General features: G+C 35.1%; 1 protein-coding gene across 1 annotated transcript in view; it reads left to right on the top strand.

Annotated features, from left to right (window-relative positions):
- LOC142339706 (uncharacterized) overlaps positions 1–26,038 on the top strand; it is a 46,012-nt gene that overhangs the window by 4,006 nt on the left and 15,968 nt on the right. Inside the window, exons 3-6 of the mRNA XM_075389925.1 lie at positions 959–1,126; positions 5,853–6,083; positions 21,709–21,765; positions 25,519–25,629. Coding sequence (XP_075246040.1) covers positions 959–1,126; positions 5,853–6,083; positions 21,709–21,765; positions 25,519–25,629 — 567 coding nt within the window. The remainder of the gene's footprint in view (positions 1–958; positions 1,127–5,852; positions 6,084–21,708; positions 21,766–25,518; positions 25,630–26,038) is intronic.

Here is a 26,038-nt window from a genome sequence, read left to right as displayed (position 1 = left end):
TTTTTTGGCCAGAATTGGGTATTTTTTGGCCAGAATTGGGTATTTTTTGGGAAGAATTTGGCATTTTTTGATAAGAATTGGGTATTTTTTGGTCAGAATTGGGTATTTTTTGGGAAAAATTGGGTATTTTTTTTGCCAGGAATTGGGTATTTTTGCCAAAAATTGGGTATTTTTTGGAAGAATTGGGTATTTTTTGCCAGGAATTGGGTATTTTTGGCAAGAATTGGGTATTTTTGGCAAGAATTGGGTATTTTTGGCAAGAATTGGGTATTTTTGGCAAGAATTGGGTATTTTTTGGCAAGAATGGGGTATTTTTGGCAAAAATTGGGTATTTTTGGCAAGAATTGAATTGGGTATTTTTGGCAAGAATTGGGTATTTTTTGGCAAAAAATGGTAATTTGGCAAAATTTACGTATATCAGCCCAAAATCGGGTAAATTCTAGTAAAAATTGACTGAATTGCATTGAAAAATGATAAAATAGTATTCTCCGTATGTCAATGAATGAAAGAAAGTTATAGTTGTGATAACTATGCGCGGATGAATAAAATGTGATTAAAAGTGAAAGTTCCGCAGATATATTAATTAGATAAGATTAGCTGAAGTGCATTAGAGCGGATGCATTTCCCAGGGGTAATTAAGATAATTACCACTGGGTAATTACGTTAAGAAGACAGGTCTATTGTTCTCACTCTCTTTTTTAGGTACGTCTCTGGAAAATTGATGAAAATAGGCTATAGGTAATCTTTATTCATAGGTACGTCCTTTTACCCCCCCCCCCTGTCTTGCTTACATATAACTACTTCGACTATCAATTATTCAAATAATACAGTATTAAGAAATACAATTCAAGAAATACAGTGCCTGAAATGCAGTTGTTGTAAAAATTCAAGAAATATAAATCCTGAAATTTTAAATACGATGATCATTTTTATAACTTATTTCAAAAGTTATACTTAGGACGTTCTTTGTCTCCGAATGAGAGAAGTGAGAAAGAGAGAGGACGCAAATTGAAGAATACATCAGTAGTAGCAGGGAGTCCCGACAGATCAACTCCAAGCAATGAGAGGGGAAAAGGAGGAGTAGGAGGACTAAAGAAACGATTCAAAAGTTTCAGTCCCAGAGGAAGTTAGTAACCTAACAGTGAATTCTTTTGAGAATAGGATCTATACTGAACTGAACCCCACACGGTGCCATTTATAGAACCCTAATCGCAGTGAGCAGCATGTTGATACATGAAATTAGGAGGTTTAAGCATCGGCCTGACAGCCCAACCTGAAAATAGAGCGCAAAGTTTTTGCGTTTAAATGGCATTCAAAGTTTTTCGATTTAAATGGCTTTTTCTTGTTATTTTTCCCTCTAGTTTTTCCTCTATTTTCCTCGGTTGGATAATTACCAGGAATCCCGACAGCAGTTACATTTGACAGTATTTTACGGTAATTTCTCTACATTGTTAACATCGTTACCAAAAATACATTAGTCGGTTTATGTTTAGAAATGGCACTAAGCAGAGAATGATTTAAAAGCATTTTCGTTTGCGGCAAAATTAGTCAAATAAATTTCGTTGCTTAAATAGTTTCAAAATTTTTTACAATAAATAGTTGAGCACATTTGATGTTCAGCACAATTTTATTTTATCTCTGTTTCTAAAATTTTTTACAATAAAAAGTTTGAAAATTTTTTACAATAAAAAATTGAGCACATTTGATGTTCAGCATAATTTTATTTCTGTTTCTCCACAATCGACAAATTTTATTGCATATTAGTGCAGTCAGTTGGTTTGAGCGCTAGATCAATGTGATGCCAGACCATAGGAGTTGGAGGTGACAGGATCATCACTAACCAACATGAAAATCAGAAACCGGTTGAGACATCAAATGAGCCACTTAAATCCAAGACATTTGACTTCTACCCTTCTGTAGAGCAATACAAAACGCTAATTCATAAATTAATGCAAACTTTTGAGCTCTCCTTTTTCATCTCTCTCTCTCTCTCTCTCTCTCTCTCTCTCTCTCTCTCTCTCTTTCTCTCTCTCTCTCTCTCTTTATTAAAAAATTTTTAACGTGACGTGAATAGATTGCCTATTTAAGCAACCTGTTACCAAAACCCCAAATTATGGGGATTTAGTTAAGAGCCGGAAACAAACCATTCAGAACACTGTGTGGAGCCCTGACAATATATAGTACAAGCGTTTTGAACCAGATGCCGAACTGGAAAAAGTTATCAACAATAATTGAAGCAGACAAAGAAAATGGCTCTGAAAAATCCCATCGAAACTTAGGAAAACAGGGTTCAAGTCTGAGACAAAAACTATATTCTTGACAAATGAACATTTGGACAAATGAAATTAGTAAAAATGGAACTACCACACAACATACCTGAAAAGCAAACAAAGAAAAACAATTGAACATAAATTTCGGAAAAAAAGGGTTTCCAAAGACATCTTAACATAAACTTTTGATCTCACAAAATTTCGAAATAGTTAGGTGTTAACGTTGAGAGCCAGGAGAACCAGTTGTGCAAAAATGCTAAATTTTTTGAGAAAAGTTAGATGGACGCAAGAGCTTATACAAAACTACCGAAAAAATGTTTGAAAAGCTAGAAATTGTGTCACTTCTAACAAGAAAGCAGAATTTTTACAAGAAAAGGGATCTAACGACGCAAAATTTACTGAACAGAGGAAATTGGAGAATATACAGACAAATATTCTGAAGCAGGATCAAGAGTGATGCAACAATATAAACCAATAGCCATTTAGCCGGATTGTGGAAACAGCAAAGAGAAGTGCAATAATAGGAAGAAAAAATGGACCGATGGATAATTCTGGCAAAACGATGATAGACAATCAGACTTACCAGAATAAATAGCAAACATTATAGCGGACAAAGAAACTGGTCCACATATACGAAAATATCAACAAACCCAGAATTGTTTGTTTTGCAGAAAACAAAACTGCTTTTAAAATAAAGTCAAACAGTCACCAAGTCGTTTAAAAACTGGATAGCACAATCTGAAAATAGTTTACGTCTAAAGCAAAGAAATAATGAAACAAGTACTCCCATGAGACAGTGAAACCACACTCTTCTGAAAAGAAATTGGACAACGACAACGAACTCTTTTACTCAAACAAAGTGCAAATTAATGTGATGACAACATTATCTTCATGAAAATTATAACACACCATTGCATAGAAAACACAGAAAAATTCACAAGCAAACACCACGCAACACAGTTAATGATAACATGAACAAAATTGAGAAACTAATATCCAGAGAACTAGATGAGGTTTGCTTAGATAACTTAGAATCAGAAAAACTACTGAAAAATTCCCAAAGACATCGAAAAATCACATTTCAATACCAACTCTCGAACCAGAAAATTGAAACACATTTGTGATTAAAAACTAGTTATTTTGTTAAAAAAACGGTGATTATAGTTGTGTTCAGTTTCTGTATAACCAAATCAGATCAGCGTCCAGATAATCATTTACACTACCCGAAGTCAACACAGCCACCTATTAACTGCGCCAACCCTACCTCACCCCCTCCACCCACTTACCTACCACACACAACGCCCACCCCTCCCCACCAGCACATAGCTACCCTCTCCCAGCTTACCACTCTCCCCCTAATAAAAATCTATGTTCACTGTACTCACAACAACTTATCTCACCCATGCCACTACCAACCCCTCCCCCACACCTGCACAAACACTTAAAATTAGAGTTGTGTGCACAATTTTAAAACGCTGTCTAGAATTTTATTAGGATAATTTTTGTGTTATTTTTCTTTCCTTTGATATTTCTGACTTCAAATAAGGTCAGGTTGTTTAACTTATAGAGAATTGGTCAAGATGTTTCCGGTATTCTAAGGGCGACAATTTCATAACATTCTTTGTAGTAAACCTTTTTGTCTGATAATTTTTTGACTTAGCTTTTGACTTTTTGTCCTCAAGAGTGGAATAAACAGTTAAGGTAAAGTTTAGAGGCCATTAGGTCTCCAAGCACTTCTCTAAGATCCCTAAGCATTACTAGTTTCCTCATGGGTTCATGAAAAATGCCCGAAGAGACAAATAGCTTGAAGATTGCGAGCTTGAGAATTAGATAAATTATATGGAATTGAAAGAGCAGAACCTATTAAAAAAAGTCACAGAATTCGCTAGTTTTATTAATTGCCTGAAGCAAGATTGTTTTTTACCAATTGTGTATACCAACATTGCGTTTTGATATATGTAGCTGGAGTTAGTTTTCTAATTATCTCAACAGGAATTCCAGGAATATAAAACCTTTTTAGCTTAACCGACTAGTTGGCGTTATATTCGGTATGGAGATTAGTTAACTGATCTGTGAAAACTGCTTCCGATGCAGGCCAAATCAATTAAAAGGCTTTCTTTAATCACTGGTTTACAACTAATTTTGGGGATTTTTTGATTGTCAGTAAATGTGACCTCGTACAGTGGAGAAATAAGCGAAAACTTTTCGCTGTCAACTGCTAAAGTTCCGCAAAGGCAACAAAATATGTTTCCGGCATTCTGATGCTATAGTTTACATCCCCATGTTGACCATTCTTGGCAACCACATGGATCCTTATATGGTTCCTTATATGGATCCTTTTATGAATCCTTATACTGCCTCTGTCTAAGACCTATTTTAAATACTACAATTTTGCAATGCTATGTTAACTTAAGAGAATCAAAAATCTCATCGTAATATAGGCGGAGAGACAAACTTAGAGTTTTGAATTTTTGTACATGGTTTCGTCCAAAAATAGGTTCTTTGTAGTGATTAATTGCTCTCAAACGAAGTTTGTAGCAATTATATTAGTCCTGTTGGTCTTTTTGATGGGAATTTTCGCTTGATTGATTTTTTGTCTGACCCATTTGACTTATACTGGAGACTTATGTTTATGGAGTCTAATGCCTATGGTGTGAAGGACGGTTCTTAGAGTTCGCCACCCACCTAACCCCATACCTACCCGCACACACACAACCCCACCTACTGACCCCTCCCCCACCTACCTCCACCCACCCAATCCACCCATCTACAAAAACCCCCTCCCCCATCCACCACCCAAACCTCCCTCCCCTCCCCCCAAAAATTTAACACCTACACTCCCTACATCTACCCCTACCCAGACCACCAAACTAAACCTGTGCCTACTATTTTACTTTTTTAAATAATCTCTACAGTTTCATCAACTAATAAAAACATTTCTTGAAATTTTTTATTAGTTTTATAGATTAATTTTAAGAGCATATATATACTCACCTGCCCTTCCTTTCTATTACAATTTTTCGTGGTTGCAAGTTTTTGTCCAATCGTTTTTTCGTCTAGTCAATCAACTTTTTGTCCTCAAAAATAGGATAAAGGTGTAAAAGCCCGGAGGAAAAAGCAACTAGTCTCTAAGTGTGCTGTTCACCGAAATTGTTTAAGAAACATACATTCATGGTGTTAGGGAAAGTTCTGAGAGGTTGACCCTCTCCTTCTTAACCCCCATCCCCCATCGCCCCTCCACTTCATTCTACCAGTAACCAGCACGTTTGCCCTACAATCTCTCGTTTGAGAGCATTTCGTCCGACGGCGTTCGTTTATGTATGTTTATTAAACTACACCGCAATCCGTGGCATAGAACCCTCATTTAAACGCACTACAAAACACAAAATTGATTTTTAAATTTATGTTTCACCGCTCAGATCCCAACTTTGCGTGAGCAAAAATGCTTTAAAAAATTGAGCTGCAACACCAAGAAAGTTCTCGAAAATGATCGCACTCGAATGTCAAGATTTTTTGTTGTAAATATTTTGTTTTACTGATACAAAAAATGTAGTTAATATATCGAAAATTATTTTTTTCTAGATCGTAAACAGGTTGAAGAAAATAATCCACAGTCACAAATTAACTCCTTCAACGAAGACCCCTACATGACACCAGCTCAGCTGCAACCAACAAGTCCAAAAATGGGCAAAAAAGAGAAGAGGAAAAAAGATAACTTGAGTCCCAAAGGCAGCCCTGATGCTATGACTCAAAGGCGGAAAGACGCCCCGAAACTTCCTAAAAATGTAAAAAGTGGAGCAGGATTGGTAATAGGTATGTTGAACTCCTCATATTTTATATTAGTGAGATGTTTTTATCATGCAGAATGTTATTATCGTATGCAAAATGTACCTTTTGATGTTAAGTCCATTTTTAAACAGTAAAGTTAGAACACTCTAAATTTCTCTCGTGTGAAGCCGCACGCTTTTTTCTTCGCGTGTCCCAGATAAAATGTCCCAGATGAAATTCAGTGCGCGTTTTTTATTCCGTTTTTTTTATTATGAAAAGTATAAATTACGCCATGATCATGGTACTGGACAGTGCAGAATCGCAAAGTAGAAAATCCATGATTTAGGACTGAGATTGTCAGCAAAACCAATCCGGGTAGCTCGGTACTGAAATCAGTACTTAGAACCATCACCTGTAACCTCTGTTTCACACTTTTTCGTAAGCTTAATTAAATGGAGACTCATGAGTTTAACATATAGTGAGAAGCTATCAACTGAGCCATGATTCATATATTAGAAGCGGTTAGTTATATTTTTAGAATGCTCTCGATCGAAGTCTGCAGCAATTATTGTAAATGTGTAGGTTTTTTTACGACTCGAAGAGCAGTAATGGGATTCAACAAGATTTGCGACCCGAAGAGGATTATTGAGATTCTGCAGGTTTCTTAGCTGACACAAAGTTGTTCATGACTTGAACTATTGATTTTCGAACAATCACTTCTGTTTTAGAACGTTGACTTCTGTTTTTCAACGTTGGACTTTAACTGTAGCTTAGGTACTAAACATAGTAAATAGAAACTGCTCGTTAAACTCAAAGTTTCTCAATTTTCTTCTCATAACAGTCTCTCTCCACCCTATTCAAACTACAGACACCCCCATCTACCCCTATCTTACCACCCGCTTGCCTAAATAAGTAACTCTTACCTACCTATGCTACAGACACCCCATCTAGCTGCCCCCCCCCCCCCCCCCCCACCTAACCCCGCAATCGCCAACCTACACACACACACCTCAGCCCTCACCTTTTGGTTTTTTTCCCGTGTCATTTTTGATGTTCTGATATTGGTAAAATTAAGTTGGGGATCATTATGCACGATGCTTTGAGTCGTTTCCCTTATTAAACTGACTAAGTTTTTTCAAGCTGACGTTCATTAAGTTTGTTCAAGACTTGATTTTTTGACATTTTTTTTCGAACATTGAATTCTGTTTTCAAAAAATGGACTTTATTTGTAGCATACATTTACATAGAATTTAGGAATGCTGGTAATACTCAAGGTAAAAATTCCTTATGAGAAGTTTTCTTCCGAAAACTTTCTCTTCTCCCTATTCAAACTAGAAACACTACCCACCAAGACTCTTCAGCTAACCACCCCCCCCCACATACCTTCACACCCAAAAATATACTCCTTTTTCTCATACACCCACCCCCCCTCTTCGCCTACCCCCGCTTACTCATACCACTAAACTAAAAACTGTGTTCCAATTTATTTAAACAATGCCTACAGTTTCATTAAGCTATTAGTTTTTTTTCTTTGAATTTTACTCAGCATGTCTTTTCTGGTATTCTACTTGCTTTGTTTTTTAGGAACATTTTTAGGAATTGATGGTGATCTTCAACGTGGAAAGATCGTTTGGAAAATCCACCACACCTAACCCCATCTACTGACCCCCTCATCACCTACCTCTACCCACCAAACCCCCGAACCTACCAAGACCCCCCACCCCACTTACCACCCAAACCTCCCTCCCCCCAAACAAATTTACCAACTACACACCATACACCTATCACCTACCCAGGCCACTTAACTTAACCTGTGTTCATTTTGTAAACAACCTCTACTTTTTTATTGGTCTATTTTAATTTTTTCGTTATTTCTTTTCCTGGGTTTTTCTTATTATAGGTATGTTTGTTATAGTTATTATATTTCACGACTCTTCGAGTTGCTTCCAGTACTCTACCGGCTAAATGGAGCAAGTTTGTTCATGATTTGAATTTGAACCTCTTTCAGTTCCAACATTTTCTCTGTTTTTTGTTCTTTTCCTTGACATTGTACCTTATTTTCAGTTTACTGGTACATAGCAAGACAGAACTGCTGGTAGTACTCAAGGTTAAAAAGTTATTTTGTGAAAATTTCTCCCTACATCAGTCTTTTTAATAGCCGCACAGCGATAGCTGAGGCTATTATTGGCCTTCTCTTGGTTTTTTTTTATTTCGTCGTCATGATTTTTGTTACGACCATATGACGTCACAGCCATTTTTTGTTCATTCGTTCATGCAATTTCAACTGAATTGCATGTGTGACGTCATTTTTCGCTCTTAGTGGAGCGAGTTTTTTTGTTCATGTGCGTGATTAAATTTTTGGTCACACTTGACTTACCTCACTCTCAAAAATGACTTCCTCACTTTGAAATTGACTTTTATTTACTTTAATTCAAAGAGATAAGGTCAAATGGGTGTGTGTCACTCTAAATGAAGGTTATTAGAGAGCAGCTAATAGAGGCAGCAATAATTTATACAGATTTTCAATCAAAATATAACAGATCAGCCCTCAATGAAAAGACAAATTTTTTGATCTGTCTTTTTTACTGTTTTTTTAAGACTGCCGATCTACGAATCAATTGCGGCTATTTTCTGGCAATCTGCCAGCTATGTTTTCCCTATTCAAACTGCAGACACCAACTAACTATCCCCTTAAACTAACCTTCCCCCACCACAAACCCCTACCCCCAGAAATCTATTCCTCTTCCTCTTACCCTCATCCCCCCCTCTTCGCATACCCCCGCCTACCCGGACCACTAAACTAAAAACGGTGCCCCAATTTATTAAAGAAATGCCTACAGTTTCATTAAGCTATTAATTTCTCCGATTTTTTTTCTTTGAAATTTAATATTTTAGGTAAGGATAGGTCGGTAATACTTAGCATGACTCTATTTGTTTCTAGTTGTTTCTGGTATTCTACTTGCTATGTTTTCTAGGACAGATTTTAGGAACTGATGGTAGTATTCAACGTGGAAAGATCATTTCGAGAATTTTTGATCCCATATAAGTTTTCTCAACCTATCTAAATCCCCCCGAAACACTCAATTTCCGGTATTTAACTGTTAAAAGTCGAATAAAAATTGCGCTATAAATTGCTGTCATTTTCTTCATTTTAGTTTTTTTATTAGTGACGATAGTGATACATAAAAGCCTCTTATGACATCAATTGAGGCCTTCTAAGCGGCTTCATTTACCACCCCCGACTGAAAAAGCAGAGGGAGAAAAGATTTCACCTCCCTCTGTTCGTTCGAGAGCAATTGTTGCGACGCTAGCTGCTAAATTTTTTTGATTGACTTAGATCTTAAAGATGTCCTCATCAAAAAACTTAACTATTTTTAATGTGAGGATTTGCAAATCTAATCCATCTACAAGATAAACATCATCTCAAGCACTATTATAACGATAACTGAACTCATAGTAACCATAATAATGATAAAATAAATGTTATTCATTATTCTAGAAAAATGCATAATAAATTTCAGAGCTTTTTTTGTACTTGCTTATTGGATATGTTTGACTTGTCCTAATTTTCCAATACAAAAATGAGCTGTAATTGTTCCGATCCAACTTGTGATATGATGCTAGCAGTCAAATGATGCCCAATGAGAAAATAATTCGTTTTTAAGAAATTGCTCATTTTTGTTCTGGTTCCGGCAATAAGTTTTTGTAATTTTTATTAAAATTTTGATCTTCGTTTTGAAATTTTGAAAAAAATTGTAGTCTTTTGACATTGACTCATTAACTAAAAGTGCATTAGGTTTCCTGAGAAGTAGTATGCAAACTTATGTAGTAATTTGAATGGACAGCTAATGGTTGTTAAGACTTTAAGTATAACTTTTAAAAAAAAAATTTTGAACTTTAACCGATCTTAAACATCAACCAATCTTTAGTCGGCCTCACTATTGACAGAATCCATTTTTTCTACTGCAACCAAAATTAATCTGGTTAGCGGTTTTATCTTATAACTACTGTCTTTGACTTGGAATTCACGACTCTTCATATATATTTTTTATAATTCTTAGTTTCATAATTTTGTATCGTTTTGAAGTTCAGTCACATTATCCTATTATTGGCAGTACCCACTGTCTCACAGAAGATTTTCATTAGAACTTAGATAAAGTATGCAGATAAAAACGTATGGCTTTAATGGCTTCGACAATGTCTTCTTGTACTTTTCTTTTGATTTTGTGGTTTTTGACTGTATTTGTTGTCTTTTTCATAGTCATACAACTTATTGTGACGAATTAATGGTTAATTAAGACTGACAAAAAATTGTGCCTTCTAACTGAAGAATAAATTATTCTGACTAATTTTTTTTCTTTTCCGTTGAAAGCTATATAATTTAATGCTTTGATACTATGTTTTTCTATAAAATTACGTCGTTTTAATATAATTGTTTAAATTTGTTCGGTTTTTTTATGTCATACTGTTACGAAAAAGAATTCCAATGTTCTTAGAAAAATATTGGAAAATGAAAAAGTTTTTAATGATTAGTTCTTTTGTAATGGCATCGACACATTTCTCTCACAATTTTTTTTCAATTTGCTGGTTTTTCTGTGCTTTTTTTTATGTAGTCATAAGGACCTGAGAATCCTGATAAGCTTCTAACTGCTTGTTGAACGAATGAAATTAATCAATGCAGTAAGTTTATAGCAAATAGCGCAAAAGTTTATTTTATTATTTACTTTCAAACGTACTTTTAAACTTTTCAGTTTTTGTTGTTATTTTTGTCAATTTGTATCTAATTCTCATCACTGAGAGGCAGCTTCTATTTCCCTGCTCTTCAAATTTTAATTTGGTTATTGATACTATGTCGCAATTGATGTTTTGTTTGTTGAAAAATATGCCTTTTAATAAAAGTTTTGTTAGTTGTCAATAATTGTGTTCCTTTTTCTCTTACTGAAGCACATTTGCGTAATAACAGATCCCAATAATTTTCAAATGAAGCTCAAGTAAACGTAATTATTTTTTCAGTACAGTTTTAAATTTTATAGTTCGATTAACATTTGAAAATTAGAACAAAATATTCAGATAACAGCAAAGAATTTAATGGCGTCTATAATTTGAGTTTTCGCAAATTTTTTTCAATGTTTCTTCATCTTTAGTCCTTTTCTGTGTCATAGTCTAACCAAAGAGAACTTGAATCGGTTTCTTAATAAATTTTTACTAAGTTTAAAAGTCAATGATTTTTAAAATTGCTTTTAAGATTGCTTCTTTTTTTAGCTTGTTTCCTAGTCTCATTAAAATAAAGTCCCATCTGCTTTTGTAACAACGAAAAACTAAAATTGTGTACTTGGGGTTTTTTCCTGATTGCATTTTGACGTTGTTACCAGGTGCTTTTAAGTTCAGATGTTGAATTTTTACCGCAAAAAATGTTGCTTGTTTTTGCTTATTTTGTTGTTTGTTTTTTCTCCCTTAGTCTTATTAATGGTGTGAGACCTCGTGAGCGCTGTAATGAGGCATGACATTATGCTATTCATCTATTAGTTTGTGTAACAATTTTTTTCAATTTAAAGATTTATTTCTGATTATTTCAGTTATGTCAAAAATGCAGATGAGCGCGGTTCGGAACGTCATGTACAAACGCACATTAACGAGCCTCCTTATTTTTTTACCAGTTGTTTACATATTTTGTGAATGGTTTTTGATCGGTGATTCAAGTTACTCCAAAGAAGGGCGTGAAAAGAAAAAAACAGTATCATACTGCGTTATGAACTGTTTTTTACAAAACGTTTGAAGAAGTTTAAGAGAAACGAGCTTCAAGAAACGTTCTTGCTTGTGATAACGTTATTAAATTAAGGATGATCAACAATTTGACGTCGTAAATTTTCTTCAGTATGAATAATCTCTATAAGCAAGACCATAATTTGCTTGAAAACCATAAGTTTATACAGATAAGACGTGATTGCATAGTTTGAACGGTGAGCTCAAACAAGCATTGGTGAACTGATAAAAACACACCCGTCATCAGATAAATTAAGAATTTAAAAACCACATTGCTTAAAATGTATTCATTGAACTTAATTGCATACAGATTTTCATTTTTGCAAAAAACAACGTTCAAGAAAGTTTATTTTTTATCTTGACTTTAACCACGCGCTCAAGAGTTCCCATTCACAAGTCTAAAAACTTGAAAATAGATATGCTTGCAAATTTCGCCATCGTTCTATGCTGCTTTGCAGTTATTCAGGCTGAGATGTTTGATAGACGGTATGCGCAGAGCGTGCTTAGCAAAAGATACTGTAGAGGTCCGGAAGGAGGAAAATGCGAGGACTACAATGATTGCAAAGCACATGAATACTGCGACTACGATCTTAAACAGTGCTATGGGTACGCGTTTTGCAAAAGAGGTACTACTTTCTGCTTCATCGATTTTGATTGCACACTTGGACAGCTGTGTGATAATGATAAAAATGAATGTTATCAACCGAACTAGAGAAAGAAAGAAGAAATAAGGAAAGTTACGCATGAAAAGAAGCGAATTACTGAAAACTTAAAACTGTGTGAAATGCATCGGACTTTGTATAATCAGCTCCTATCAATTTATTTATGGTAAATAATGTACAAAAATTATTTCACTGTAATGTTATAATTTTCTGTCAACAATATTCCCGGGTCGGGAAAAATCGGAAAAATATGTAAGATAAGCGGTGAAAAGTTTTTTTTCACCGTACTTTCGTAAAATTTGTACTTACGTAATTTCAACTCTGGAGTAAGCGGTGAACTTACAAAACTTCACCACATCTTACAGGTTTCTAGAAATTAACTGTCTTGTACGGATTTGAACCCTCACCTCCAGCATGTCTGCCACTTCTTCATCGACGACGTCACCTTTCCCAAAATTCGCGCATATTGGTTTTGAATTTAAATCAAATTCGCTCGACTTTCTGTTAAACATTCGCGTTGAATTTTTGTAAAATTAGTGGTTAAATTACAAAATATAAGTAATGAAATGTGGTGATTTTTTTGTCAGTTCACCGCTTACTCTAGTGGTGAAATTACATAAATTCACCGCTTAAAATTTTCAAAAAGTTTTATGATTATTTGTGGGTAATTTTTCCGTGCGTCTTTTAAAAAAAGTATCTTAACGTCGTTGGATAAAAACCTAGAAAATAAGCAGTGAATTTATGGCCTTTCAAAGCATTCACTGCTGATCTCACACAATTTAAACACTTTTTTCTATGCTGTGTAATTTCAGTACTACCGGGTGATAAAGTTTTTTCGCCGTATTTATCGCCTGATTTCTGCAATTTCATCGCATTCACCGCTTATATTACAAAATTTTCCACATTCACAGCTTTTGTTACATAATTTTTCGATGAATTGTTGTAACACATAGACGCTGGTTATAATGTAAATTAAAGGCTACGATAGTCATAACCAAGCTATCTTTGTCTTCACATGCTGTACACCACGGAACTTTTTGAGCGCACACAGGGGGCATGGTGCGTTCGAATTTACACGGGCGAGGATTTTTTAAACGAGCAACATAAATGCACCATTACTTACCGTCGAGCCAAAGTCTGCCCCATATATGCAATTACTCTCCAAGACTCAACATCAAGTCTTAATCAGTACTGATTCATTGAAATTGGAAGACTGTATCAGAGCTCTGATCATGTCACATTTTTGACTTGGCACGTCCTAAATCATGTCTTTTACAAGTCTTGGCCAAGATTTGACAAGTCTTGGGAAAAATATTGAGCAATTTTTATTGTTGGTTTGCTTTCGTTTGGTAACGAAAGAAGAAGGCAGCCACTTACATGGGCCTGTCTAAAAAACTCTCCAAAATCAAAAAAGAAGCGCATGACAACACGGGGACTTTCACAAAGTTCACTTAACAGAAAATAAAAAAATTCTGATATTGCACAAAAATAGCAGTCATGGCTAGTTTATTATGGCCATTGAAAAAAAATTTGTTTTCGGGGACATTTGAAGTTGGTGTATGCTCAAATCAAAAAATGCTTGGTCAGATTAGTAATTTTCTCGTAAACAATTTTTACCAAAACGTGACTCAAGACTTGTCAAGTTCTGATCAAGACTTGCCCCAAGACTTGCCAAGTCTTGGCCAACTCTTGAACTAGGCTTGACAAGCCTTGAGCAAGACTTGATATGTATTCACAAGTCTTAAGATTTGGGATAGGACGTGATCAGAACTGATTTTTGAATTTATGACGTGCACTTCACTCTAGATACACCAATCAAGACTTGAAATTCGTTCCGGGCTGCAACATAGACAATTCACGTCCCATTTCATTTACGCGACACCTGCCCCACGGACGAGCACAGAACTCCGTCATATGCGAGCTAAATCTGCACCATTCATTTTAAACTCCTTTTTGCAATAAAGTCTTCACCAGACAAACCGGAGATACAGAAAACATAAAAGGATGCAATTTTAATCCATTTGAGTGACTAGATTTTTTAATATTATTTCTTGAGCTCTATTTACTGTCCAAAACCTCAAAAAAAATGTTTGAGTAATTTTCTTGCAGCCCATGAAAAAACCAAGGCTCATTTTCATACGACAATTCGTTTTAAATCTATAAATGAAATTGAGTGATGACGCTTCTTCCCTAACTGATATCCTGCTCATTTAAGAATCTTAACCTATCTATCTACGAATCTTTAAGAATTTTAACCGACCCGTCTTTGAGTATTAGCCTGTTTATCTGAAATACGTCACGCCAATTTTTGGTATTACGGAGACCATAGCGATAGCTCACTGGAGATGATCTTTTAACCTCTCGTCATTTTACTATCCGAAGGTGAGCTGTGCCGAGGTCGAGAAAAAATCGGAAAAATATGTAAGATAAGCGGTATAAAGTTAGTTTTTTCACCGCAAGTTTCGTACATAATTTTGCGGTGAAATAATTTTACGGTGCGTTAAAAAAATACACGATCGAGGATTCTTGTTGAACGATCATCATAAACGAGCACGTACTTATGGTCGGGCAACATTAATGCACCAGGTACTTGAGTGATGGTAGTTTAGGGTATTTTCAGTTAGATTATATTTTAGTTAGACGGATTTCCCTGAAGAAATTCTTCACCGGAACCCGTCTAATTCTGTAACACGATATGTTTGAAGGTAAAAATGAGCCAAAAAACAAATAATTGGCCAATGCAGTTTGCAGACAGCCGTTTCGACCCAATTTTGCAAAATTGTAGAAAGTTCCCACGTTGAGGAGCAGACCCAAATTACCTTATGATTACACCCAATCAAGCGCACACCCATGTGTTCCCAGACCAAAATTACAAGGTCTGGACGGAATTTCGAGCGCACTACAGTTTGGATCCTGGCTGGTGTTGGTCTGGTCAGAGGTCAATTTGGTCCAAACAGTCTGATCAGGACTAATTTCCATCTGGAAAGTATGATCAGAGATTATTTTGGCCTGGAAAGTCTGATCAGAGATTTTTTTGGTCTGGAAAATCTAATCAGACAAAGTTGGGTCTGGACCCCAACCTGGGTTACGTTATCGCCAGCTACTTGAATAATCTGGCCTTGACAGTGTTTGAAAAACATTAAAACAACTTTAACAGTGAATTTTTCCATGATCAAACCTAAATAATAAGAAAGAAATAAAAAATCATTGAGGTATCTTCTATCGTATCTACGGAGTGTATTTAAAAAAAAACATTAAAATCAACGCCATTATTAGAGTTCGAATTGTCCGACAAATCTATTTGTCCTCAATCGAAATTTGTTGCAGTTATATTCGTCCAACGGTCTTTCCTAATACAATTTTTTTGGTTGACCAATTTTTCATCTGACCCATTTGGCTTTTTGATGTCAAAAATGGGAGTAACACTGAGCGCCCGGAGGGCATTAAGCTCTGTTGGAGCCTTTTGGCTCAATTGACTGCAAGTAAACAATTCACCGAAACTGTTTTTGAGATAAAAATTGATAGTGTGTTTGGCATTTTTTTATAGTTTGAACCTCTACATCACCCACTCCACAACACCGACACCCCTCACTGAACCTTTCGATCTCTTATTTCTCATCCCTGCACATCGTTCCACCCGTAACCCGGGCCACTATTTGTCTTCGCTTCTTGATGCCGACGCACCTGGTCCCCTCACCCCACTCCCCTTCAATCTAGCAAAAACTAGCCTCCGTATGTAGCTAAACCGTACCAGTTAGTTTCTAGCAACTTGCGCGACCTTAGTCGGTTATGTTCAATTTTTCAAGTACAAAACCGTTTGATGTCCTCAGTGTATTCGGTTTTACACGTAAAACCGTTTGTAAGTTTATCTCATAGATTTAGATTTGTTATATTTGGTTTCTTAATATTTCGGTGGGGTGTTGGATTATATGAGGGCAAAGTAGTGGGAAAAAAAGGGAGCTGAGGAGGTTTAGACGGATTGGATGGTTTAGCTATCCACTCCGTCTAATGGATTGATGTAGTGATTTGTGCTACACTCAGTAACATGACTGGTTAACCTAGTGCTATTTTGAGATTTGGGTTATGGAGCATGAAGCACAAAACTGAAATGGACAATGTCTGAAAACACTTGAAATAAATACTATGTAGTTTTGGATAACTACTTTTTATCATAAAATATCATAAATTTCAACTATGAATACCATCGTAAACGTGAAATTATCACGCAACTTTGAGAACACCAATTAAACACTGATAGTTATGTCAAAACTGTTATCTCCATCCAATGTGATACAAGAGAAACACAGCTCAACCACCAAAACTTGTTGGTCCCCTATAACTTCAGATTTAAAACAAACTCCCGGTTGGTTCCCCTTTTCTTAAATCTCAACATACTGAGCTAACTTCTAGCTTAGAATATTTTGTGACTAGTTTTCAACCAAGAGCACTCTAAGTCATAAAAAATGAGCTCAGCACAATTTTGGAATTTAGGTAACTCCAACATAACTTCTACTGAATTCCATTTAAGTCTCAATTTATCTTAGAATAAGTGCTAACTTGTGCCGTTTCAATCTTACCCATTTGAATTAACTTAACTATTCTATCCCTTCATGCTCGGTTCTTATTTGATGCTGTTTAACATAAACTATTAACTCAAATTTGCAAGTAACTTTCTTTACTACTTAATTATAAACCAGGAATGGAACTAGGGATTGAGTTTTCCAGTAATATTTTTGCTTCCGCGATTAACCCTGTCCTTTAAGTATCTATAGTACGGACCAGAAGTGTAGATGGTTTAGCTATGCATGGATGGATGATTTAGCTATGCAATTTTTTGGTTCGAAAACACCCATTAACAATTAAAAATTGTTTTAGCATCAGATTTGATCTTATCCAATCAGAAGAAGTATATCATGAACGAATTTATAATAGATAAATTCATTAATTGATATCTATGCTTTTGTACATTCTCATTGAAAATTTTAAATTCATCCTGGTGTTTGAGGGTGTAGCGATTCCTGCCCCTTCGCTACCCCCAGGGAGCTGTCTCAAATTCACAACTGACACAGAAATAATCGAAAAAGGTATAATTAGGAGTCAATGATAAAAAAATAGTCTCAGTCAATGCTCCTCTTCATAATAGAATTCAGATAGCATATTTGTCTACAATCAGCCAACATATACGACGCCAAAAATAGATGTTGGTCAGAATATATTAAAAAATTTTTAATGAGCTTGTGAACTGAACTACAAATTGTATATAATTTTACTCGGTTTATAAAAACGCTATAAACGTTTTCTATCTAAGCTATGTCAAAAGTTGTAGATCTAGTAAAAGCAAAAATTTTAAATTTTAAATTAATGTTGAACTGATTTGATAATTATTTTATCACGTTAAAACTTTTTTCTACTGCAACTAGATCTGAAAATTTCAAACGTAGCTCGTATAGAGTAGTCTTGTAGTGGCTTCATAAACTGAGTATAACTAAATACCATATGTAATTCAGTTCAAAATGTAATTCATCAAATGTTTTTAATATATACCTATTATTCATGTCAGCAATTTCATCGCGCTTGAATAGTTCTTGCGCAGGCATGCCGTGAGCACTTATTTTGTATGGTGAACTCAAACAAGAATATATGAGTTGATGAAAAACACGCCAATCGTAAGATGTACATGAATTACGAAACTGTTATATAATATTTAAAGTAGTTACAGATCTTCATTTTTACAAAAAGTGCTTTTTAAAAAAGTTGAATTATCTGTTCAAACAGACCTGATCTCGTTGTTTAAATTTAACGTGGTTCTTGTCGTTCATTTATCGATTTCCATTTCACGAGGTAAAGAAGGTCGAAAATGAATCTATATGCAAAGCTAGCCATATTTGCCCTCTGCCTTTTAGTTATTCAGGCTGATAGGTTCGAGAGTCGCTTTGCCCATAATATGCTTGGCAAGAGATATTGCAGAGGCCCGGAAGGAGGACAATGCGAGGACTACAAAGACTGCAAAGCTTACGAACACTGCGACTATGGTCTGAAAAAGTGCTTCGGGATTTCCTTTTGCAGCCTTCAAAATTTCTAAATTTGATTGTAATGAATTGATCTAGCTCATCACAGACTGCACTTCGAAAGCTGCAAATTACGCAACAAAATGAAGGAGAATAACTGAAAACTTTAAACTCCCTTTCGCCTGAATATATTGAACCCCCCAATTTTGTAGTTAATATTTTTGAATTAATGATGATGTATAAATATGATGATGTATAAATAAATATTAATTGCTTTGGGTCGAAGTTTGAAGCAATTTTATTGAACTCGTTTGTCTTTTCTTGTGTAAACTTTCGCTCGACCGTTTTTCGCTTTTGTTCTAGGCCACTAATTCTATTTCAATTCTCGAGTTTTTTACGCTTGAACTCTTGATCTTTGCGTGATATGAATTGCACTTATTCAGCAATCAAAGTTGTTCATAAAAAAACGATCAACAAATCGCTCTAGAACAATGTTTGAAGCAATCAGTGTGGCCGCATGTCCCTTTTTAATGCAACTTCTTCGCTTGACTGCTTTTGACTGGATAATTGTTTTGATTTCACTTCTCAAGAAACTATTTGACGCCTGACCTCTTGATCTTTGGATTACATAGAAAGCTCCTATAGGGAAATTCGGTTTCTAAAATAAAATTAATTGTAAAATTTTCTATCACAACGCCCTGATAGACGAGTGAATAATGCTGCAAAAAAATCCGACAAGGGTCAAAAACTCAAAGCCCTCTTTGCTTTGTTTTGATAGCACCCTTATAAAAAAATCTAGGTGGCAACTCTTGTGAATTAAGTTAACCGACTGTCGTTTGTGAGCAATTTGCCAAAGGTTAGTCGATTTATGTTTAAAGATGCACTCAAGCAAAAAACTCTGGTTTGAAACAGGCGCTAATCGAATTTTATAGCACTTTTAATTATTCATCGAGGCTAGAACACCATCTGAATAAATTTGCCCTGCCTGTCGACCCAGAGCAAATTGTCCAATGTTAGTTGACTTATGTAGTACAAAACATATGGGTTGATTCTTTTATTGAAAAGTGCATTGGCGGTAGTTGATTCTAGATATTGTTCAGCATCTATTGGTTTAAACAATTTGAAAAAGATAAATGTTATCATCCATATTTAACAAATAGTTGACGCAGTTTCAGTGATTTGTCGAGTAATCACTTGAATTGCGCTGAAAACGGCGCAATGCAAAAAAGTTTAAAAGTTTTGCTATGTGAACAGCACTTGAAATACGTTTGAACATTAAAATGCGATAGAACACGATTAAAATGCGTTTGAAGAAGCCTATTTTGATTTTGTTAGCTATACATTGTTGAGACCAGTTGATAATTTTGCTAAATCTTGCAGAAGACTTTGGAATAAAGTTTTTCAAGGCGATATATCGTTTTGTAATATTCCACTCAAATCTTACAAGAAATCGACTGGGGTTGTTAACAGGCAACACGATGAGGTGTTTCTGGTTATCCTAGGGCTAAGTTCTTCATGTTTCTTCTATTAGTATTTAAAATCGTTTCAAGATGTTAGTTTGATCAGGTTTTCATCCCAAAAACTGAACTAATTTAAAAAAAAGGTAAAATACGTCTCTTTTGCCTAATATCTACCTTAACAGCCAGTGTGATTTTTTTTTCAGTTTCTAATAAATCAAGCTTCGAGAAGAATGAATCAATTCGCATGTTGAAAGATCAGTTGAATGCGGAGAACGAGCGAAACGATGTGTTCTTCCCCGCATTCAAAATGAGACCTTTTTGTTCACAGACTAATCCAAACCAAAGCTTTTTTATTATTTGTTATTGTTTTTTGTCGCCAATTTTCGCTATCAGTAGATATTAAATGGAGCACCGATCAATAGATTGATTTTTTTAATGATATATACCGATTGCAATTAAAGGCACATTAAATCACTGTAAGCTTTCATGTTGTACGAAGCTTTTGTGTTATTGTAATTCAAAGGTTCTTGGAGTTCAGAATTTGCTGAGCGTTTTATTTTGCTGAGCGGGGGGGGGGGGGGGTCAAGGGTGTTTGCTATGCGGTCAAAACCAAGTTTCTCAAATTAACATTTTGTTGTTTTAACGTTGAATAATACCATGTTTTGATCAATAATCTTCGCAAAAATAAAATTATCGAGGAACGAGTAACGAAAAATAAAAGTAGTGATAATGGTAAGCTTTGAATACGCTGCAATATTTTCTACAATATATATTTTCAAAATAGTGAAAACAACCATTAAAAACAAACTGAACAATAGAGACTTGTGATACAATTCTTGGGGTTGGTCGTATAATTCACTATTTATATAGAAGTCAAACCTAACAATTTATTGAAAAATAAAACATAAAAAAACTGCTTTTTTCACAAACTCTTGAATGTTTTATCAATAATCTTAACATGATTGTAAAACGCAGTTCTCGAAAAGTTATAGCATGCGTGTGTTCCTTAAATGAATTGAAGTTTTGACGAAGGCAAAAAAATAGCCAGATGAAGAGCAAATTAGTGGCAAATGGTAATTTTTTACCCGAAACATTTGTTTTACCACCTTGATATTGGGAAAGCAAAAGTTACTATAACCACGCCCGGGTTGACAAAAATTTTTCATCATAGAACTTTCATATTATGGAGTTGTAATTTTATAACTTTTTCAATTACGAGGTCAAACCGGGAGAGTGAAAATTTTTGCAAACGTTCCGAGATCTGTAATTTGCCACTATCCATATCTCTTGTATTAAAAGCGCTTTTCTTGCATCAAATTACTACTATTTAAAATTCTGGACATTTTAGAAGTTCTTAGAATGTCTCAAATTAATTTTCAAGTCAAATTCTTCAAGTAAATTCTTAAAGAATATTGCAAACATTTTTTATCTTGCAATGTTTGGACTAATGATTCTGTAAAAACTGACAAATAGTTGTCTTTCTACACAAAACAGTTAATCTTTCACTCGGTTGACAATCTAATTTTCAACAGGATGTCTTTTATATCTTGTTGTTTATTCGTATATTTTACCAATTTAAAGTATAAAAACAAGGAATGTGAATGATAACCTAAATTTGGAACTGCCCGGGTTGACCTTTCTTGGCAACCATATCCAAGAACCATATATGGTCCCATACAGGCCATACAAAATTTTCTTATATGATCTTGCTATGGTTGCCAAGATCTCCATACATGATTCTTATATGGCATCCAAGAATTCATTACATGTATTTTAGAAACTGCACCGCAATTACCACCTCGTCAGGAGTTCAAAAACGAAATCCCATTCAAAGGTAGGCTAGTTAAATTGTTTTCTAACAATTCCAAATTTGAGATGTCCAGAACGAAATGATCTAAGATCTGATCTATTTCGAGCTCACTGTCTCCAAAAAACGAGGCTTTGTCAAAGCTACAGGGCTTGGATTGCTGCAGAATCGCACGACAGCGCCCGGATGGTTTTTGGCAAAACCTGTTTATTCATCAACTCAATTTGGACGCCTAACAAGTTTTGTTTTTGTTTGCACGGCGAGTGCATCAGTAAGTTTGATCGTATATACCGCGGGCGCGAGGAAGTTGGTAATCTCCTGATTTTTTTTACTATTTGGTCTCGAAAATTAGTAAGTCTTGTAAAGTTCTTAAACAAAAGCTTAAAAATCAATAGTGTGCATCTAAGTAGTTGCAAACTTATATGCCCTAAATCTTTAATATTAGTCTTGAGTTTTTGATTTCGAATATCAATTTTGAAAATGCTCCCCTTATAGACCGTATTTGTCATAAAATTGACAGTCCGAATCTAACCTAAAAAGTCTAATGGTCTATTAAAGAACTGCTGGTCTATCTTTTTTCTTTAGTTGTTTCAATTCATGGAAAGCCACAAGCGTCTATCGCGGCTATTTTCCGGCAATCTGCCGGCTATGTTACTAAACTTTCTGCTTTCAATCAGTTACCTATCAAGCTATGTGCGAGAACAATTCCTAGAACTCACAAAAACCTAAAAAACTATGCACGAGTACTACAACTAAAGAAAAACAAAATATGATTTGTAAAATACGAAATTGACACAAAAAGTACTGCAAAAACATTCAAATAAACTTTTTTTAATTCATAAACATCTTCCTTGTTCAAACTTCGGATGCATTCGTTTTGGAACTCAAAGAAACAATTCAGTCGCCAATACATTCTATTTCAAAGGAGTGACTGTTGTAAAAATATCTGTTGAACAAAATTTCCTTAAATGTTTTGATAGGGTTGGCCCGACTGTTCATCTTTTCAAGTTTTTTATTGATTAACGTCCACCAACACAGCCCGGGTCTCCCATCGTACAACTTACTTTGATATCATTCAAGGTCATATGATTGGCATGATTTCTTGGTAGTCTTATAAGGAACACACAAAAATTAAAACCTCGCGAAAGGTTTCACTCGTTTTGCTCTAAAATGCTGATATGGAAAAAAATCCATCAAGATGCAAAATGTATTGATTTTGCTTCTTTGTAATCGTACTAGGTTATATATGATTTTTATGGTTTCTTAGTACTCATAGATGGATTGTAAAAAAATTAAATGTTGCAAATGGACAAAAACAATTAGTGAGTTTCAGGAGAAACAAATGAAGTCATAATTGGCACTTCCATTGTTAGAAAAAAGACATAAAAATGTCCTTTATCTCTAACTAGGTCATATATGATTTAAATGTATTCTTGGGAGTCATACAAGGTTCGTAAAAATTTGAAAAAACTAATTCTAATAGCCAGTTTTTGCGTGTAAACCAGCACAGTTTAAGCAAATCAACATCATCAGTAAAAAAGTACAAAAATATGTTTTTGCTATCAATGACATTTTTTCATTACATTTGCCTCTATGTTGTTCAAACCAGCAACTGAAAGGGTCTGGACTCAGAAGGACATGTGTCTACAGTTATGACTAGACTTCTAAAATCTGTTCTCTGCTCGGTAATAACTCGCGTTATATGTTCCAATTTCACTGGTAACCATGATTGCACTCAAATCAAAGTTAACTTCATCTTGAACGCACGTGAGGTTTGCCATGCACATCATCTTATCTTTGTCCTATTTAAAAAAAAAATCCCCGCCAACATCACAACTTGAAGCAGCAATCGCTTATTCCTCTGTTTCAATGTTAAAATATATCACAATCAGTTCAGAGCCTCGCTCAACAGCAGAGAAATCATTGTGATTTATTGTAAAATTTGTCAAGTTTTCGTTTTTTCAGCCATCGACAGCAAAGCTTACTGCTTTCATACCTTATCGACAGTTAATCATCCCAAAAAATCAATTGAACGTTCAAAACTTACTTCAGAAAGGCAAATCGTCCTCTGCTTGAAGACAAATTAGCCCTTTTCAATCCGTTTTTAATTTAACCACTACATTTGTCTCTCATCCATTCACAGAGGGAGGATTCTACAAGGAGTTCTTATCTGCTCGGAATCATCCTGTTGTGTAGACTTCAGGACTGGATCCCTGAAATCCATCACTGCAAACAGACGATTTTATACCTGCTGCAGTCATTGGAGAAGTCCTCCTCATACCAATGTTCAGCAAAAAAATCGTTAACTCGCCTTCTCTTTTTCACCAGACAGGTAAAAACCAGAGTCATAACTCATTGGGAAAATACATAATTGCGACTTTTGGTATAACCTTCGTACATCATCGCTAACTCCGCATTTGTGTAAGTGTCGACCTGCTCAGCCAGGCTCATACTCCTCTCAAACTACCGTATACTAACAGCTATTTACCAACAGCATCTCTCAATATTTTCGGTATCCTGTAGCAGAATTTTGCGTGTCGTCCATTTTTCGTTGGCCAATGTTTGTGCGTTACTTTTACGCATTCCAACTTTTTTATTTCAAGAGTCATGTGGCAGAAATTTTTAAAAACGAAATCGGCAGACATATGTTACCCTCAGCACAATTTATTCCAGTCGTTAACAATCACAAATATTTTATCCCAGTTTCTTGTCTGTTTGTTTAGTCTAACACTATTATTTCTCTTACTGTCGAAATTTTATGATTTCTCCAGTATTAGTTCTTTGGATAGATCTTCTTTAATTAAAAACATATTGCCACCAAATTGATGTGGATAATCCAAAAGAGTGATTGTAATTCGACTACCTCCGGGTTCGCTAAACCTCTAGTCTCAATTCAGCCACATCAGCAAATTGATAAGGTTTTCATCAAAGAAATGTCACGAGGATGTGCTACTTCTAGTCCTGCCAATCGCCAAATCTCGTTGAAGAGAACAGCTCTGATAGATCCATTACTGTCGCCACATCGCCTATATATTTCACTTCAACACGGTTCTTTCGTCCATGTGCTTTTCTTCAAAATTATAATTCTACAATTGTACTGCTTGTCGTCTATTTTTCAGTTTTTTATCTGAATCTGTCAGTTCTTGTATCACAGCTACCGAAATTTTTAATTTTTTTTTGTTTTTGCGGGCTGTTTTTCAGGCTGCTAAGCCATCCTACTGGTGCCTAAACCATTTATGCAGCTGCCTAACATATTCAAGACCTAAATCATATAGTGGTTTCGTATTAAAAAACTAATTGAAAGAATCTATCCTCTAATGCAACTCTAATGCCTTAAATGTCCATTTTTTACTCCCCAGTAAACAAGAAAAAATCAATATGCTCTTCCTATGTTACTATAACTTTTTTGAGAAGACGGCATTGAAGCAAAAAAAACGTAATTAACAGAATCCTCTTTTTGATTAGGTAAAGGCGTCGAAGGTGACTGTTTTGCTACCGTTGAAAACATGATAATTTCCTTGTAATTTTTCCTTTAGTTTATTTTTTTTTGTTGAAAACTTATTTTTTTTAAAAAAAATCAAAACTTGATAAAAAGTCTAACCTGTTGCAACTGGTTAAAAAATGTACATTATAAAATAATGTTTCACTGTTATTATAACTATTATCCAACTAAATTTGTGGTACCATTATTGTACTTTGTACTTTATACTTATGGTAGCCGCGTATAACTTGCTCTTACAGTATCTTTTGCCCGGCGACTCGTTTATGATAACACTTTAGGCAAGCCTGCAGTGATTCCCAAAGTGATCTTTGAGCCCGATGTGTCAGCCAGAATATCTAGCATGGGAGGCTATCCAGTCATCTGCTCCTTCATTTGGTGCGGAGAGGAAGGTACGATTTTTTTAAACACTATTCGCTAAAATTATGAATTCGCTATTTATTCGCACTCTTCGCTATATCAGAAGTATTTGGCATACTCGTGCATTCAAAGTTGCCTTTTGTCCAGACAACACTCACTATGGACAAATTTAATGGAATTCCAATTAAGAGATGTGCTTTTTGTCTCACATTTTGACTAATAGTGCAAACAATTTCAACAATAAAATTAATTAAGAGGCCTGAAGTTTTTATAGCTAAAAATTTTTAAATTAAGTTCTCAATGTGAGATTATGACTGCGATTGTCTTCCATTCAGTTAATCATCAATACGGTTTTCTCTCAGTCCAGTCTAATTAACACTGTCGTGTAAACCGTCGATACCGTAACCGTCGACAAAATGAGCCAAAGCGGACCACGGTGAC

This window comes from Convolutriloba macropyga, chromosome 5 (assembly GCF_964194025.1).
Source record: "Convolutriloba macropyga chromosome 5, txConMacr16.3, whole genome shotgun sequence".
Lineage (NCBI taxonomy): Eukaryota > Metazoa > Xenacoelomorpha > Acoela > Convolutidae > Convolutriloba > Convolutriloba macropyga.
This window is presented reverse-complemented; position numbering and strand designations above follow the sequence as displayed.